This window comes from Callorhinus ursinus, unplaced genomic scaffold, assembly GCF_003265705.2.
Source record: "Callorhinus ursinus isolate GAN/ISIS: 27379988/994484 unplaced genomic scaffold, GSC_fseal_2.0 scaffold78, whole genome shotgun sequence".
Classification (NCBI taxonomy): Eukaryota; Metazoa; Chordata; class Mammalia; order Carnivora; family Otariidae; genus Callorhinus; species Callorhinus ursinus.
The window spans coordinates 3,004,892-3,021,455 of NW_027397140.1; the positions used below are offsets into that span (position 1 = coordinate 3,004,892).

The window sequence follows — 16,564 nt, forward strand, 5'->3', positions numbered from 1 at the left end:
TCTGTAATTCTTCTTTTTGAAAAGGTCTTTGTCTGGTTTTGGGATCAAGGTAATGGTGGCCTCATAAAATGAGTTTGGAAGTTTTCCTTCCATTTCTATTTTTGGAACAGTTTCAGGAGAATAGGTATTAATTCTTCTTAAATCTCTGATAGAATTCCCCTGGGAAGCCATCTGGCCCTGGGCTTTTGTTTCTTAGGAGATTTTTGATGACTGCTTCAATTTCCTTAGTGGTTATAGGTGTGTTCAGGTTTTCTATTTCTTCCTGGTTCAATTGTGGTAGTTGATACATCTCTATGAATGCACCCATTTCTTCCAGGTTATCTAATTTGCTGGCATAGAGTTGCTCATAATATGTTCTTATAATTGCTTGTATTTCTTTGGTGTTGGTTGTTATCTCTCCTCTTTCATTCATGATTTTGTTGATTTGGGTCATTTCTCATTTCATTTTGATAAGTCTGGCCAGGGGTTTATCAATCTTGTTAATTCTTCCAAAGAACCAGCTCCTAGTTTCGTTGATCTTTTCTACTATTCTTCTGGTTTCTAGTTCATTGATTTCTGCTCTGATCTTTATTATTTCTCTTCTCCTGCTGGGTTTAGGCTTATTTGCTGTTCTTTCTCCAGCTCCATTTAGTGTAGGGTTAGGTTGTGTATTTGAGACCTTTCTTGTTTCTTGAGAAAGGCTTGTATTGCTATACACTTCCCTTTAGGACTGCCTTTGCTGTATCCCAAAGATTTTAACAGTTGTGTTTTCATTTTCATTGGTTTCCAGGAATTTTTTAATTCTTCTTTATTTTCCTGGTTGACCCATTCATTCTTTAGTAGGATGCTCTTTGGCCTCCATGTATTTGAGTTCTTTCCGACTTTCCTCTTGTGATTGAGTTCTAGTTTCAAAGCATTGTGGTCTGAAAATATGCAGGGAATGATCCCAATCTTTTGGTACCAGTTGAGACCTGATTTGTGACCTAGGATGGGATCAATTCTGAAGAATGTTTCATGGGCACTAGAGAAGAATATGTATTCTGTTGCTTTGGGATGGAATGTTCTGAATATATCTGTGAAGTCCGTTTGGTCCAGTGTGTCATTTAAAGTCTTTATTTCCTTTTTGATCTTTTGCTTAGATGATCTGTCCATTTCAGTCAGGGGGGTGTTAAAGTTCCCCACTATTGTTGTATTGTTGTCAATGTGTTTCTTTGCTTTTGTTATTAATTGCCTTATATAATTGGCTGCTCCCACGTTAGGGGCATAGATATTTACAATTGTTAGATCTTCTTGTTGGATAGACACTTTAAGTAGGATATAGTGTCCTTCTTCATCTCTTATTACAGTCTTTGGTTTAAAATCTAATTTGTCTGATATAAGGATTGCCACCCCAGCTTTCTTTTGGTGTCCATTATCATGATAAATGGTTTTCCACGCCCTCACTTTCAATCTGGGGGTGTCTTTGGTTCTAAAATAAGTCTCTTGCAGACAGCATATCGATGAGTCTTGTTTTTTAATCCAATCTGATAGCCTGTGTCTTTTGATTGGGGCATTGAGCCCATTTACATTCAGGGTAACTATTGAAAGGTATGAATTTAGTGCCATTGTATAGCCTCTAAGGTGACTGTTACTGTATATTGTTTGTGTTCCTTTCAGATCTCTGCTGCTTTTAGGCTCTCTTTTTGCTTAGAGGACCTTTTTCAATATTTCTTGGAGGGCTGGTTTTGTGTTTGCAAATTCCTTTAGTTTTTGTTTGTCCTGGAAGGTTTTTATTTCTCCTTCTATTTTCAATGACTGCCTAGCTGGATATAGTATTCTTGGCTGCATTATTTTTCTCGTTTAGTGCTCTGAAGATATCATGCCAGTCCTTTCCGGCCTGCCAGGTCTCTGTGCATAGTTCTGTTGCCAATCTAATGTTTCTACCATTGTAGGTTACATATATCTTCTCCTGAGCTGCTTTCAGGATTTTCTCTTTGTCTCTGAGACTCGTAAATTTTACTATTAGATGTCGGGGTGTTTACCTATTTTTATTGATTTTGAGAGGGGTTCTCTGTGCCTCCTGGATTTTGATGACTGTTTCCTTCCCCACATTAGGGAAGTTCTCTGCTATTATTTGCTCCAATATACCTTCTGCCCCTCTCTCTCTTGCTTCTTCTTCTGGGATCCCAATTTTTCTAATGTTGTTTCATCTTATTGTATCGCTTATCTCTCGCATTCTGCCCTCGTGATCCTGTAGTTGTTTCTCTCTCTTTTTCTCAGCCTCTTTATTTTCCATCATTTGGTCTTCTATATCGCTGATTCTCTCTTCTGCCTCATTTATCCTAGCAGTTAGTGCCCCCATTTTTGATTGCACCTCATTAATAGCCTTTTTGATTTCTACCTGGTTAGATTTTAGTTCTTTTATTTCTCCAGAAAGCGTTTCTCTAATAACTTCCACGCTTTTTTCAAGCCCAGCTAGTATCTTTAAAGTCATGATTCTGAACTCTATATCCGGCATCCTACTAATGTCAGTATTGAGTAGGTGCGTGGCAGACGGTACTACGTCTTGTTCTTTTTGCTGAGGTGATTTTTTTCGTCTTGTCATTTTGTCCAGAGGAGAACAGATGAATGACAGAACAGAATGCCTACAGGTTTACAACGTCTCCAGCAAATATACTCTATACAAATCAGAAAAGACCTGAAACCAGGGGACAAGAAAGGGAACGAAAGAAGAGGAAAAAAAAAAGGGAAAGAGAAAAAGATAAAAACAAACAAAAACAGAACAAAACAAAAAAAACAGAATATCAAATATGATCAGGGTAGTGCATAGATCAGAGCCACACACTAGCTTTTGGGCATATTTTAGTCTGTTAAAAGAAAGTGCCTGCTAAAATTTTAAAGGAAGAAAGACTTATATATGTACAAAATAAGGGTTGATACAATGAAGGGATGGCAGATGATCATAAAGATGAAAATTATAAAAGATTTTATAAAACCAATTGATAAGAAGTTGTTTGAAAAAAGAAAGAAGATTTAAAAAGAAAAAGAAAAAAGAAAAAAAAAGAAAAAAAAAAGGGAGAGAATGTGATCAGGCAGGAGAACAGAACAAAGGCATACACTAGTGATTTAGGGTATATTTTGATCTGTTAGAAGAAATTGTATCTCAAAATTTTAAAGAGAGAACAACTTATTTATATATGCCAAAAATAAGGGTAACTACTATGAAGGGATAAAAATATGACTCTAAAAATGAAAAATAAAAAATGTTTTTTTTTAAAAAGGGATTGATAAGATGTTGTTTGAAAAAGGGAAAAAGGAAAATTAAAAAAAAAACAGTTAAAAAATTAACTTTGAAAAACTAATGAATTATGGTAAAAAAGCCATGAATCTATGTGCAGTATTCCCCTAGCGCTGGAGTTCTCCCATTCTCCTTGATCGGTAAACATGGTCTTGGCTTGCTGGCTGTTCGTGCTGATATTCTGGGGGAGGGGCCTGTTGCCGTGGTTCCCAAATGTCTTTGCTGGAGGCAGAATTGCCCCGCCCTTGTGAGTCCGGGCTAAGCAAGCTGCTCCGGTTTGCTCTCAGGAGCTTTTGTTCCCTGCGAGCTCTCGGCACATCTTTGGAGGACCAGGGTGAAAATGGTGGCCTCCCAATCTCCGCCCGGAGGAGCTGAGAACTCAGGGCCCCGCTCCTCAGTGTACCCCCAGAGATAAGCAGTCACTCCCGTCTCCCCGGTCTCCGGCCGCACTGCGTGCTCACCCTGCCTGTGACCGAGCATTTCTATCTCTGGCACCCAACCCCGTGTGGAGTCTCCAAACCCAGCAGATCCCTGCGGTGTGCTCCCATGCCGCTCCTCCCCGGGGAGGAAGGAGAGTCTCCCCAGCTCTGCCGCTTGTTGGGTCCCTGCTGGAGGAGCAGTAGCCCAACTGGGCCGCGGATCACAGTTTATGGCAACCCCGAGCTGAGAGCCCACGCCTTGGCTCCGTCTCTGCAGCCGGCTTCCCTGCTCCGATACCTGGGAGCTCTGCCGCACTCAGGCACCCCCAGTCTTTCTGTGACCCCCAGGGTCCTGAGACCACACTGTCCCGCGAGGGTTCCACCCCCCGCTTAGCCACTGGAGCGATGTCTCTCAGGGGAGCCAACTTCTACAAGTTCTGATTTTGTGCTCCGCAGCTCTATCACTTGCCAGAAGCGGCCGACGGAGGCCCCCTCCCCCGCCGTCTTTCCTCCCGAATATCGCCTCGGATTCACTTCTCCGCACGTCCTACCTTCCAGAAAGTGGTCGCTTTTCTGTTCAGAGTGTTGTTACTCTTCTTATCTTCGATCACCTGTTGAGTTCGTATGTGTTCAGAATGGTTTGATCCCTATTCAGCTGAATTCCTGAGACCAGAGGAAATCCAGGTCTCCTACTCCTCCGCCATCTTGCTCCGCCCCTCAGCTTACTATTTAAGTTCTATTTAAAATATCATTCAGTTAAATAAGATCTAATTGACCCGATTTGATAAGTAATCTCAGTTTGTTTAATCTCCTTAAGTGATAACTTAATATATATATCCTGTCATGATTTGAAAACAGATATTTGGTAGGGTATCACACCTATTCATTACAGTGCTAAAATACACTGATTGACTCCCTCTCAAGAAAAAGATGCCCAAGCAAGCCGGGCAGCTCATTCATCATCCTGTTCTCCCCTGTGTGGACTAAAGCACAGTGGAAGGTGTGGTGAGATCTAAAGACTACTAAGAGCGTTCTCTCTTCTAAAACCCTGCTTTTAATTTTCCTTTGTATGAAGGACAGCTCAGCTGACCCTATGGTGCTCTCCTCTCTGCTGACTTAGGAGCTAGCTGCCCATAGCTTTCAAAGCTAGGTTCAAATCACCCCTTTCTTAGGGAGAGTGATTACTTGCACAGAGGACATGCTTGTGCCCACTCCTTTGCTGGTCTTTCCTTTGTTGCCCCTCCCTTTCAGCCACACCTTAATGTGTGTCTCAGGCTTCTCCTTCTACAATCTCTTCTTACAGTGAGAGACTGTCTCCCAAACCACTGGAGGCTTCACTGATCCTGAAGACAGGCAAACAGATTTTTTTTTTTTTTTTTTTTTTTTTTTTTTGGTAAGGGTTTTACTGCTAACCATTCCAGGGCAAGATAACAAAAAGAATAGATACTGAACAGATGTTCCAAATTCTTACAAAGGTCTAACATTCCTGGTACTGTCGAGATGCAAGCCCCATTTGAATTTTTCCCTCTACTGGATTAAAAAACAAAAACAAAAGCAGAACTCTAATATTCTGTCAGTGCTCTGTCCCTAGCCCCAAGAATGGGTCTCCACGAAGGGCCTTCTCCCCAGTATCTGGATGTCTTCTTGGTCCATTTGCATTCCCCAGCATCCCCAGGCTGGCTGTCCTCCATTCTAAGAAGACCATAGGTCTTCACGGTCTCCCCACTATGGCACTGCTGGCCCTACAGTTAGTTCAGAGGCAGCATCACTGAGGAGAACAGAGCACAGCCCAGGCTAACATGTGCCTGCTGCCCCTACCCCACTCCCCTGCACTCCGCATGGCTGGTGTGAGTGTTTCTGCAGAGAGCTTAGGAAAGGCCAAGAGGTCAGGTGGGAGCAGGATGGCAGGCAACTCTCTCTCCACCCCTTTCCCACCTTCTTCACTGAGAAGATATAGAAATGAGTGGTGATGGCGGAGCGCCTCTGCCATGTGGACACAGCACGTGTTGGGAGTGCTGGGATTTGCTGCAGTGGCAGGAGGGGAGCCTTGCTCACAGCCTCTTGGCATTTCTCCTTCAGACTGCGCTAAAGGAAACAGGAGTGTGGTGCACACCAACAGTGGTCCCTCTCCTTACTTCCTCCTCTCAAACGCATCTATTACTCTTTACTCTGCAGTTGTGTTGTAGTTCAGAAGAATGTCACTTTTCTACCTAGAAATTACTGTTACTTTTTACTACCTGGGAGGTAAAGTTGAAATTCCTTAATGCAATATACAGAAACCCTTGCTGGTGTGACTCTAATGTGCATTCCTGTTCATCGGGGGGTGTATTTTCTTAATATAAAATGTTAGGAAGATGGTAATGACAGTGATAAGAATGACCATCGTCCCATCAACTGCAAGCTTAACATGTGCTAGAACCCATTTTCTCCAAAGTCCCACTCAGCTAGTTTGCCTTTCTCAAAACAGTTCATTCATTTTTCAAGCCTTTGCTTTTGATGGTTTTATTCTGCTTTTTGCTGAAAAATGTCTACTCATTCTTTGAGGCCCAACTCAAATGCATTTCTCCTCTGAAATCTTCCCTCTTTCCTCCTGTAGTAGTTTTGATTGCTATCACAACAAATTACCACAAATGTAGCCACTTAAAACAGCACCCAGTTCTGTTGGTCAGAAGTCCAGTGCAGTGGGGCTCAGCTGGTTTCTCTGCTGAGAGTCTCAGGATGCTGAAATCAGGGTGTCTGTGTGGCTGTGTTCCCTTCTGGAGGCCAGACTGATTCAGGTTGTTGACCACAGTTTCTTCTGAATGTAGGACTGAGACCCCTCTTCCCTCCTGGCTATCAGCTGGAGCCAGTCTTTGCTCCTAGCGTCTGTCCCATTTCTTCCTATGCTTTATCTTCATTGCCCTCTATCAATAGAGAATCCAGTTTTTGTCACACTGCAAATCCCTCTGCTCTCACCTTCTGCTACACCTCTCTTTCCCTCTTGCTTACAGCTGGAGAATATCCTATACTTTCGAGGGCTTATGTGATTAGATTAGGCCCACCTGAATAATCCAGGCAAATCTCCCTAATTGTAAGGTTCATAAGCTTAAATATGTTTGCAGTGTCCCTTTTGCAATGTTTGCAATGTCCCTTTTGCACGTAAGGCAACATACTCACAGATCTGAGGAGTAAGGGGTGACATCCTGATGACCACACCTCTCCTTCCCCAAGCATAATGGAATGGTACTCTCAAATCATGGGGTAGACATCTCAGTCTGTTTTGGTGCCTTTGTGCCAGAGCCTGAGTGGCCCCTAGATGTTTGCAGCCCTTCCTGTGTCTGGGCTACCTTGGTGTCTGGGAGTCATCCCACCTGTGGTCTTGGCTCTGCTCAGAGGTCTGCATCTTAGTTGGGAATCTTCTCTCCACACTTCACCTCCTTCATATCTAGCACAATACCTTTAATGAAACTAAGAAGTATCAGAAGATGGGAACATGCAAATTAATATGTATTAATAAATTATTCCTCCACAAAATAACTAACTTTGTGAAAGTTTCATGGAAGAAGCCACAGACACTTAATCTAGTTCCAGAAGAAAGGGTAGGGTTTCCACAGACAAAGATAGGACAAGGAAGATGGCCCTTTAGCAAAGGAATGAAGATGGGTGGAGAAACATAAAGCATGCTGGAGAGCAGTGAGACCCAGGGGAATGTGGAATGGGCCACGTGGCCCTGAGAGCTGTTGGCATTGCTCAGAGCGGGGATTACAAACCACTTAGGACTCCACTGGGGACCCCTAGCCTCAGTTATGCTCCATGGAAATTTCATGGCAGACGAACAAATAAACAAATGGACCATCGACATCACCATGGAAGGTCTGAAGCTGTATTTATCACAAAATAAAATGTTATTTTAAAGTTTGGCTCCAGTGTGGGAGGGGACTTTAGTCTATCTTAAATATAGTCCTTAAAAAGGAGGCCTCCTGCCAGGGCCAGGATTGGGCAAGGAGAGCATACTTGGGTAGGAGTCTGTATCTACCCCCATCAAAGTCATCAGGAGTGTCCATTCATCACAGGAGTATTTGCTTGTTTGTCCATGGTAGTGTGAATATTTTTGTATAGTCAGAAAGGGGGACAAGCTGACTCTAAAGAAGATGAGAAAGCATAGTTTTCATCCAGTGTCCAGTTATGAAGAATGGTTAAAATACCTAAATTAACATCTTGAAAGGAATTTGTACTTTAATTTTGTCTTCAGTAAAGACTTGTATCCATAATAGGAAATGTCAATTTAAAAAAGCCCCCTTTATTTAATCTAATCTCCTATGTGAGAATTTCTAAATGGAGGAAATAAAATCTCTAAACTGTAATTAAGTCTTCAAAATGACATTTTCCACGAAAACAGTGCTGGGTTTGACAGATGTGCAGTTTCTCATAATGTATGTAACATGATTGCATGGTATAAGTCTGTGCTGGGTTTGTATATGAAAATTAGATTTACTGGCATGCTAGGTGCCTAACGATGTGTATTTTCTTCAATTAGGTGGATGCTCATGGAAATATTCTCTTAACATCACTGGAGGTTCACAATGAAATGAATGAGGTCACGGGCAGTGTTGGTGATACCAGGAATTCAGCAAGACCCTTTGACAACTCAGGAATCCAGTACAGGAAACAGAGCATGCCTAGGGAAGGGCATGGGCGACACATGGGGGACAGAAGCATCCCGCACAAGAAGACCCATCTACGGAGGAGGTCCTCACAGCTCAAAATTAAAATCCCTGATCTAACCGATGTGAATGCCATAGACAGATGGTCCAGGATCGTGTTTCCATTCACTTTTTCTCTTTTCAACTTAGTTTACTGGCTGTACTATGTTAACTGAGTGACTGTACTTGATTTTTCAAAGACTTCATTTAACACTGAGTGAAATATTACTCTGCCTGTCAAGTTTTTATACCTGTACACACACACAGACACACACACACAGACACACATATATACATACGCAATTGTATATATATGTGAACTTTCTCAGCATATATATAAAATACACGTGTATATGAGGATGTATGTGTATATGTTTATACACACAGGTATAAGTACCCATGTGTATGCCAAACAAATACACATACATATATACATTTTGCAGCTATGGACAATTTAACACAGGATGCATATTAAAGAAAGTCATAGTTTTTTCTTTTTTAATTGAAAGGGACAAGCATCGTCTAAATATTATGCCTTGAGAATGAGGGCGTGAAACACAATATCATCCCAAAATGTGTCTTTTATTATCATAAGTTAGATGTTTTAGTTTAAAAATCAGAAAGAAACTCTTAGTTGATCTTCAAAAACTCATACAGTGATATTGCTAGTTTAAAATGAGTCACACACTTCATATCCTTTCTGTTTACTAAGCGAAGGCTTTTCAGCTTTTTTGGTGATGGGGTTTACTTTTATCGGGCTTACTTTTTCTGTATTGGTTTAGTGGATGAAGTGAGCCACTGGTGTGTGCTCATCTGTTGTCTTAAACTTAGATAGATCCCATGTTGATGTCTGAATGCCCATCTTTTGAAAACCCATCAGGAATGGATGGCATCCATTGTAAGTACTCTGTTGTACAGTGTATTCTTTTGTTCACTTGGAGTGGATCCAGCTTATCTGTCATGCAGGAACACAGTGGCATGTTTTGGCAATGTTTAGTTGACATTTCAATCACTGAAAATGTACTCCACATCTCGTATGGATTTCTAGGCCTGATATCTAACAGAAAGCATAGACGTCTCAGGTTATTTGTTACTCTAAGGTAAAACCATCTAGGATGATTTTCCCCCTTGTCTTTATGTTATCAATCACTCTTATAACATTGTATGTTAATATAAAATATATTTGCATAATATGCATATATATGTATATTTACCAAAATTTTCTTTCTTAATGCTTGCTATCATGGCAGCATGCAATGTCATATTTTCCTTTACATGATGTAACTACTTTCTGTTACCTAGAATTAAGATTGAAGCTTAAAACACTTCTACTGTTCAATTTCAGAAACCAAGAAACATCTTCATACCTTTATTTCTGTATCTGACATATTTCATAAGCACATCCAACTACTCCTAGTCTAACTAGGATGCTGCAGGAACATGACCAGTACACACCACACATCACCCAGTGACCCATGACCGTTCTCTTGAGGCAAAGGAGAGCAACCTGACAACAAACACACTCACTTTTGGTTCCTTCTGATCCACAGCCTCATCAGTATTTGGACTTTTTAAAGCTCGTAGAAACAAGACAAGGTGCACCGGTTTCATAGACGCAACCTTAACTTACTATTTAGATGAGATCTTTCTAAAGAAAAAAAAAGAGATGATATATTTTTTGTAAACAATATTTCTATCACAGGCCTCCATAAACTGAAATGACTACAGTTGTGCAAACAGATGTCACAGTGAAGTTAAGCATTTGGAGAAAAAAAAAAGCAAAATATTCAGGAAAGAACTACTAAATTAATATTTTATCCCAACATGCCACATATGCCTCACCCTCTCTGTTCTATCCTAAACCAATGACCAAAATCTCATCTGATACTCTATTAGCTGGCACCCGTTTTCTCTGCATAGATAGAGACACCACCTTCCCTGAGGATGCATGTGGTGTGGGCTATCACCATAAGCTGACCACTACTTGATTTTTCTTTGGCAGCCATAACAACCTTTAATTTGTGGGAGTCTGTCACAGTTTAAGACCCACTGTCGGGTAAAACATAGCCCACACAATCTCATGCTAGAAGCAATGACCAGTTTTATACCCTTTCCCCTCCTTCATTCCGACCTTTCTTCAACATCTTCTTCCACCCGCTGCTCTCTGGTTTCATTTTTATCTGGAGACTAGCCAGTGGTCGTGGGCTTTTCTCTGACAACTTTTTTTTTCATGGGTAACAATGAGGGATCCTAAAAGTTAACAGATTGGGAAAAACCTTGTAAGTGGCCTTATCATTGTTAACATGTTAAAGAAAAAAAAGACATTTGTGAAGACCTTATCCCTTTCAATACTTCAGGTATCTTTTTCTGTATCCAGTGATTCAAGGAGTGAGCTCCACATGCAGAAGAGGGACCCCAAAATGCAAACGAACATGGACAAAAGTAGTCAATGATTGATTTAAGTGTACAATTTATACTATTCAGAACTGTGACATTAATTCTTTCTGGGAGAAAAATGATTCAAAACATTTTTTTGATGCATAGTTGAGGTACCCAACTATCAAAGGCAGAGACCCTATGGGGCTCAGAAGAGCTGCAGTCTACTTACCAAGGTTTTCTGGATATAAATTTGCATGGTATAGTCATAATAGCTTTTGAGCTTTTTATATGCATTTGGCACCAAGACTGGGATCCACAACTTTGTAGACACTGCGATGAAGTTAACATAATAGCTATACTATAAATAGTGTTTGTAACTACACACATACATACACACACACACAAATACATAACGTATATTCTGTAAAAAAACAAACAACTTTTTAAGATTCTTGGGTATGTGTTTGCTTTACTCCATTTCAGAAGAAAATTACTTTTCTTCTAATAAAATTATTTTATAGCTTCTCCATTTTTAAAAGTGAGAAATATTGAGAAGCAGAACTCTGTGCTGACAGAAGAGAGTTGAGTTTGGTTCTCTGTTCTGTTACAATGACCTCTCATTACTCCACAATAGTTACTGGAGACAGTGAGCGAGCTGTATTGATGAATTCTGAACCCAGACCTCTGACATTAATGTGAGGTGGCTGTTACCCACGTCCAGACATCTTGAGTAAGGAGAGAAAATTTGATTTTGGAATATAATGCTATTTCTTTCTCAACAACTGAACGTAATAAAAAGTTAATTTTCTATGTAGTCCTGTCTTTTCAAAATGCTTCACAGGGGCTCAAAATGTACAGAAGAACCTTGCTCTGACAGTTTGTTATTACCCATATTCAGATATACTTGAGACAACTCAAGAGCCCTACTACATAAATCCCTACCGAGAAAGACTGATAAGACTTGAGTAATCTTTAAAACAAGTGTTATTCTTGTTCACCGACCCCAGGACTGTAGAGGGGTTTCACTGTCTATACCATGAGACATTCACTTCCCCCCTGAATCATAAATGAACTAGAAAGTATGTCATGATAATATTCCTGTTAGGTTTGAAGATGACATGTACATCTGCAATATCATGTGTTCTTAATGCCAGCACCCAGAACTTTTGACATATTCAGTCATTCAGATTAAAGGCACTTTTCCCCTGTGCAGCTTTGGAATTAACATTTTCACCCAGGAGATACTCAGAGGTGATGCCACATGTTTGGGACTGGTTTTAAGGGGACAGGCACATTGCAGCTGTAGGTGTTCATTTTCAGCATCTAGTAGATAACCCCATTGGTGTTAGTCCCACAATGGTGTGTTTGATAAAAGAGACTATGTCTAACTTTGAATCTCCTGGCTTGAAATTATAAACCATCTCATAATTCTTACTTAATGCTCCACCTGAAAACAAGTCCATATTTCTGGCCATTTTTATGTAAGCAAAACCGAACAATTGGTGAAATACTTTGTTACTCATGGAATTGACTTTGGCTCTCATCTTATGTGAGCCATCGGTCAGAGTAACATTGAATCGTGGGGCAATGAGCTGCCCAGGTGGATTAAATTTTCCCAGGACACTAGATAGTGTGCCTTGGATCAATTACCTCTTCTACTGCATTGAAAGGTGCCATGTTTTCCAAAATACTCAATTCCCAACACCTGGGTAAACAGTGACCTCCCAGAGAGTGGCTCACATAACATGCCTCTCCCTAGGGTGAGCCCCATAAACATGTTTTATCATTCTTGTCTCATATTTCTACTTCACAAGTCAGTAAGTGTGTTCAAGGTAAGTACAGGATTATTCTAGTAGGAATAGGCGATTGCTGTCATGATCAATTCCCATGTTGATTTCATTTCATTGTAAAGATAAATTAAAACCCAATTTTGCTTAAGCACATTGATGTAATTTTTTGGTATTATTTGACATGAAAAAACAGCAAAATTGAGTGATAGATACAATATGAAACTTGTTGATGAATGAATTCAAATTTATTAAAAAAGAACTAACTGACTTAAATATGAAGACTGATTTCTTTTTCTTCCTTGTCTATCTTTTGGTGAAATGGTGTGCTTATTTTAATTCCAGGTATTTTTAGATGCACATGCCCATTTAGGTTACTCGGAAAGTCAGAGGAAATAAGCTCAAAGCTGACTGCATGCAAGAACAACTGAACCATGATATTTCTTTAAAAATCATGATTTATTCTGAACTTTAAAATAGACCCAGACACACAGAGATCCAACTTGTGTTTAAAGAGAGTAATAGTTTTATATGAAAGACCAGGGGAAAAACTTACCAATAATCTCTGGCTCAGGTGGTATTTATCGGTCCTTACTGTTTAGTTTTTTTTTTAGTACTATAAGGCAATTTCCCCTGTTTCCTCTCCAGTGAGAAAGTAACAAGCAAAGTCTATGAATAAATTGAATGAATGAATGAGTGAATTCAGACCCTCAGACACCTCAAGCCAGAAAGAACTTTTATTGAGAAATATATCTGTAGGCTCCCAGAAAAGCTGCTGGCTCACCTGCAAACACCTTAAAAGGAAAATCCCCACTGTGGTTGTCAGTCTTACAAAATGTCCTCAGCCAATTAGTATACCCTCAAATTTATCTACTCTAAACAAAATAATACAAATTCTTTAGTAATTCTTTACAAGGCCTGTAACATTCTTTTCATTATATGTTTTTACATCCCTGATCTACTTTGGGACCCTGACTTGGCCATATTTCACACTAATGCTTCATCTAAGCCTAGAACATCACAATGGGACATTTCTTGCCTACTCCATGAGGCTATAACACTATTCATTCATATGACAAGTTTAAATTACCAGTAACTTCAGAAAAACAAAAGGATTTTCATAATTTTAACTGAGTTTCTTAAGGGTTCTTTCAAAAGCAACCCACTTTTGATTAACCAAAAAAGCCTCACTAAATGCAGAGCACAGTTGTGCCCAGAGAGCCTCTAACCAGAATCTACTCAGTCCTATGTCCCCAGGGCTACTATGGACCCTGTACACGTTTGGCACCATTTTATAATTCTTGCATGATCCAATCAAGAAATGGGCAGAAGACATGAACAGACATTTTTCCAAAGAAGACATCCAAAAGGCCAACAGACACATGAAAAAGTGCTCAACATCGCTCGGCATCAGGGAAATCCAAATCAAAAACTCAATGAGATATCACCTCACACCAGTCAGAGTGGCTAAAATTAACATGTCAGGAAATGACAGATGTTGGTGGGGTTGTGGAGAAAGGGGAACCCTCTTACACTGTTGGTGGGAATGCAAGCTGATGCAGCTACTTTGGAAAACAATATGGAGTTTCTTCAAAAAGTTGAAAATATAGCTACCATATGACGCAGCAATTGCACTACTGGGTATTTACCCCAAGGATACAAATGTAGGGATCCAAAGGAGTACATGCACACCAATGTTTATAGCAGCAGTGTCCACAATAGCCAAACTACCTCTTTTTTTTTTTTTTGTAAAGATTTATTTATTTGAGAGAGAGAGAGTGCTTGCGCAGAGGGAGAAGGGAGGCAGACTCCTCACTGAGCAGGGAGCCTGAGACAGGGGACTCAGTCTCATGACCCTGAGATCATGACCTGAGCCAAAACCAGGAGTCAACAGATATTCAACTGACTGAGCCACCCAGGCACCCCTCACTTATCTCCTTTTTATCAGCTTCTAAAGGGCAAGGACTGTCAACTCTCCTTTGAATGGGAAAAATCCTTCAGGAAAGATTGACTCCTTGGAAACTAGGACATTGAGCCCCGATAGGACTAAATCAGCAATGGTATTGATTGAGGCACTGCTGGTATGAGAGTAACTCACACTCTATGGTTTTATTTTTTACATAAATAGGTTCCATCTAGAATCCATGAGCAAGCAATGCAGAGGGTACTTGTAAGCAAAATGCAGTTCACTGAAATAGTGTGGAGTGGGTATGAATGTATGTGTGCATCTTAAAACCAAATAGGAGGGGGTGGAGCAAGATGGCGGAGGAGTAGGAGACCTGGATTTCCTCTGGTCTCAGGAATTCAGCTGAATAGGGATCAAACCATTCTGAACACCTACGAACTCAACAGGAGATCGAACAGGAGAGTAGCAACAACTCTCTGAACAGAGAAGCGGCCACAACTGGAAGGTAGGGCGTGTGGAGAAGTGAATCCGAGGCGATATTCGGGAGGATAGATGGCGGGGGAGGGGCCTCCGCCGGCCGCTTCTGGCAAGTGATAGAGCCGCGGAGCACAAAATCGGACCTTTTAGAAGTTGGCTCGGCGGAGGGACGTCGCTGCAGTGGCTAAGCGGGGGGTGGAATCCTCCCGGGACAGTGTGGTCTCAGGACCCTTGGGGTCACAGAGAGACCGGGGGTGCCTGAGTGCGCCAGAGCTCCCAGGTATCAGAGCGGGGAAGCCGGCTGCAGAGACGGAGCAGAGTCGCGGGCTCTCAGCTCGGGGTTGCCATAAACTGTGATCTGCGGCCCAGTCGGGGCACGACTCCCCCAGCAGGGACCCAACAAGCAGCAGATCCGGGGAGACTCCCCTTCCTTCCCGGGGAGGAGCGGTGCGGGAACGCACTGCAGGGATCTGCTGGGTTTGGAGACTCCGTGAGGGGTCGGGTGCCAGAGATAGCAACCCTCGATCACAGGCCGGGTGAGCACGGAGTGCGGCCAGAGACCAGGGACACGGAAGTGACTGCTTTTCTCTGGGGTCACACTGAGGAGCGGGGCCCCGAGTTCTCAGCTCCTCCGGGTGGAGATTGGGAGGCCACCATTTCTGCCTTGGTCCTCCAAAGCCGTACCAAGACCTTGCAGGGAACAAAAGCTCCTGAGAGCAAACCGGAGCAGCTTCCTTAGCCCGGACCGACAAGGGCGGGGTAATTCCGCCTCCGGCAAAGACATTTGGAAACCACAGCAACAGGCCCCTCCCCCAGAAGATCAGCACAAACAGCCAGCAAGCCAAGACCAAGTTGATCGATCAAGGAGAATGGGAGAACTCCAGTGCTAGGGGAATACTGCACATAGATTCATGGCTTTTTTTTTTTTTTTAACCATGATTCATTATTTCATCAAAGTTAATTTTTGTTGACTGTTTTTTTTATTTTTCTTTTTCCCTTTTTCAACCAACATCTTATCAATCCCTTTTAAAAAAAAACATTTTTTATTTTTCATTTTTAGAGTCATATTTTATCCCTTCATAGTAGTTACCCTTATTTTTGGCATATATATATAAGTTGTTCTCTCTTTAAAATTTTGAGGTACAGTTTCTTCTAACAGATCAAAATATACCTTAAATCACTAGTGTATGGCTTTGTTCTAGTCTCCTGCCTGATCACATTCTCTCCCTTTTCCCATTTTTTTTTCTTTTTTTTCTTAAATCTTCTTTCTTTTTTCAAACAACTTATCTTACCAAGTCCTTTTATAAAATCTTTTATAATTTTCATCTTTACAGTCATCTTCCATCCCTTCATTGTATCAACCCTTATTTTATACATATATGTCTTTTTCCTTTAAAATTTTAGGAGGCACTTTTTTCTAACAGACCAAAATATGCCCCAAATCTAGTATGTGGCACTGATCTATGCACTAGCCTGATCATATTTGATCATATTCTGCTTTTTTTGTATTGTTTTGTTTTTGTTTTTATCTTTTTTTTTCTTTTTTTTCTTTTTCTCTTTCTTTTTTCTTTCTTTCCCTTTCTTTTCCCCTGGTTTCAGGTCTTTTCTGATTTGTATACAGTATATTTGCTGGGGACGTTGTAAACCTGTTAGCATTT

General features: G+C 41.0%; 1 protein-coding gene across 2 annotated transcripts in view; it reads left to right on the forward strand.

The window, feature by feature from the left end:
* Positions 1-12,788, forward strand: part of GABRB3 (gamma-aminobutyric acid type A receptor subunit beta3) — a 298,302-nt gene extending 285,514 nt beyond the window's left edge. For both annotated transcript variants that reach the window (XM_025852092.2, XM_025852091.2), the window contains exon 9: positions 8,192-12,788. In XM_025852092.2, the coding sequence (XP_025707877.1) occupies positions 8,192-8,533 (342 nt within the window). In that variant the 3' untranslated portion in view covers positions 8,534-12,788. The remainder of the gene's footprint in view (positions 1-8,191) is intronic.
* Positions 12,789-16,564: the final 3,776 nt, after the last annotated feature.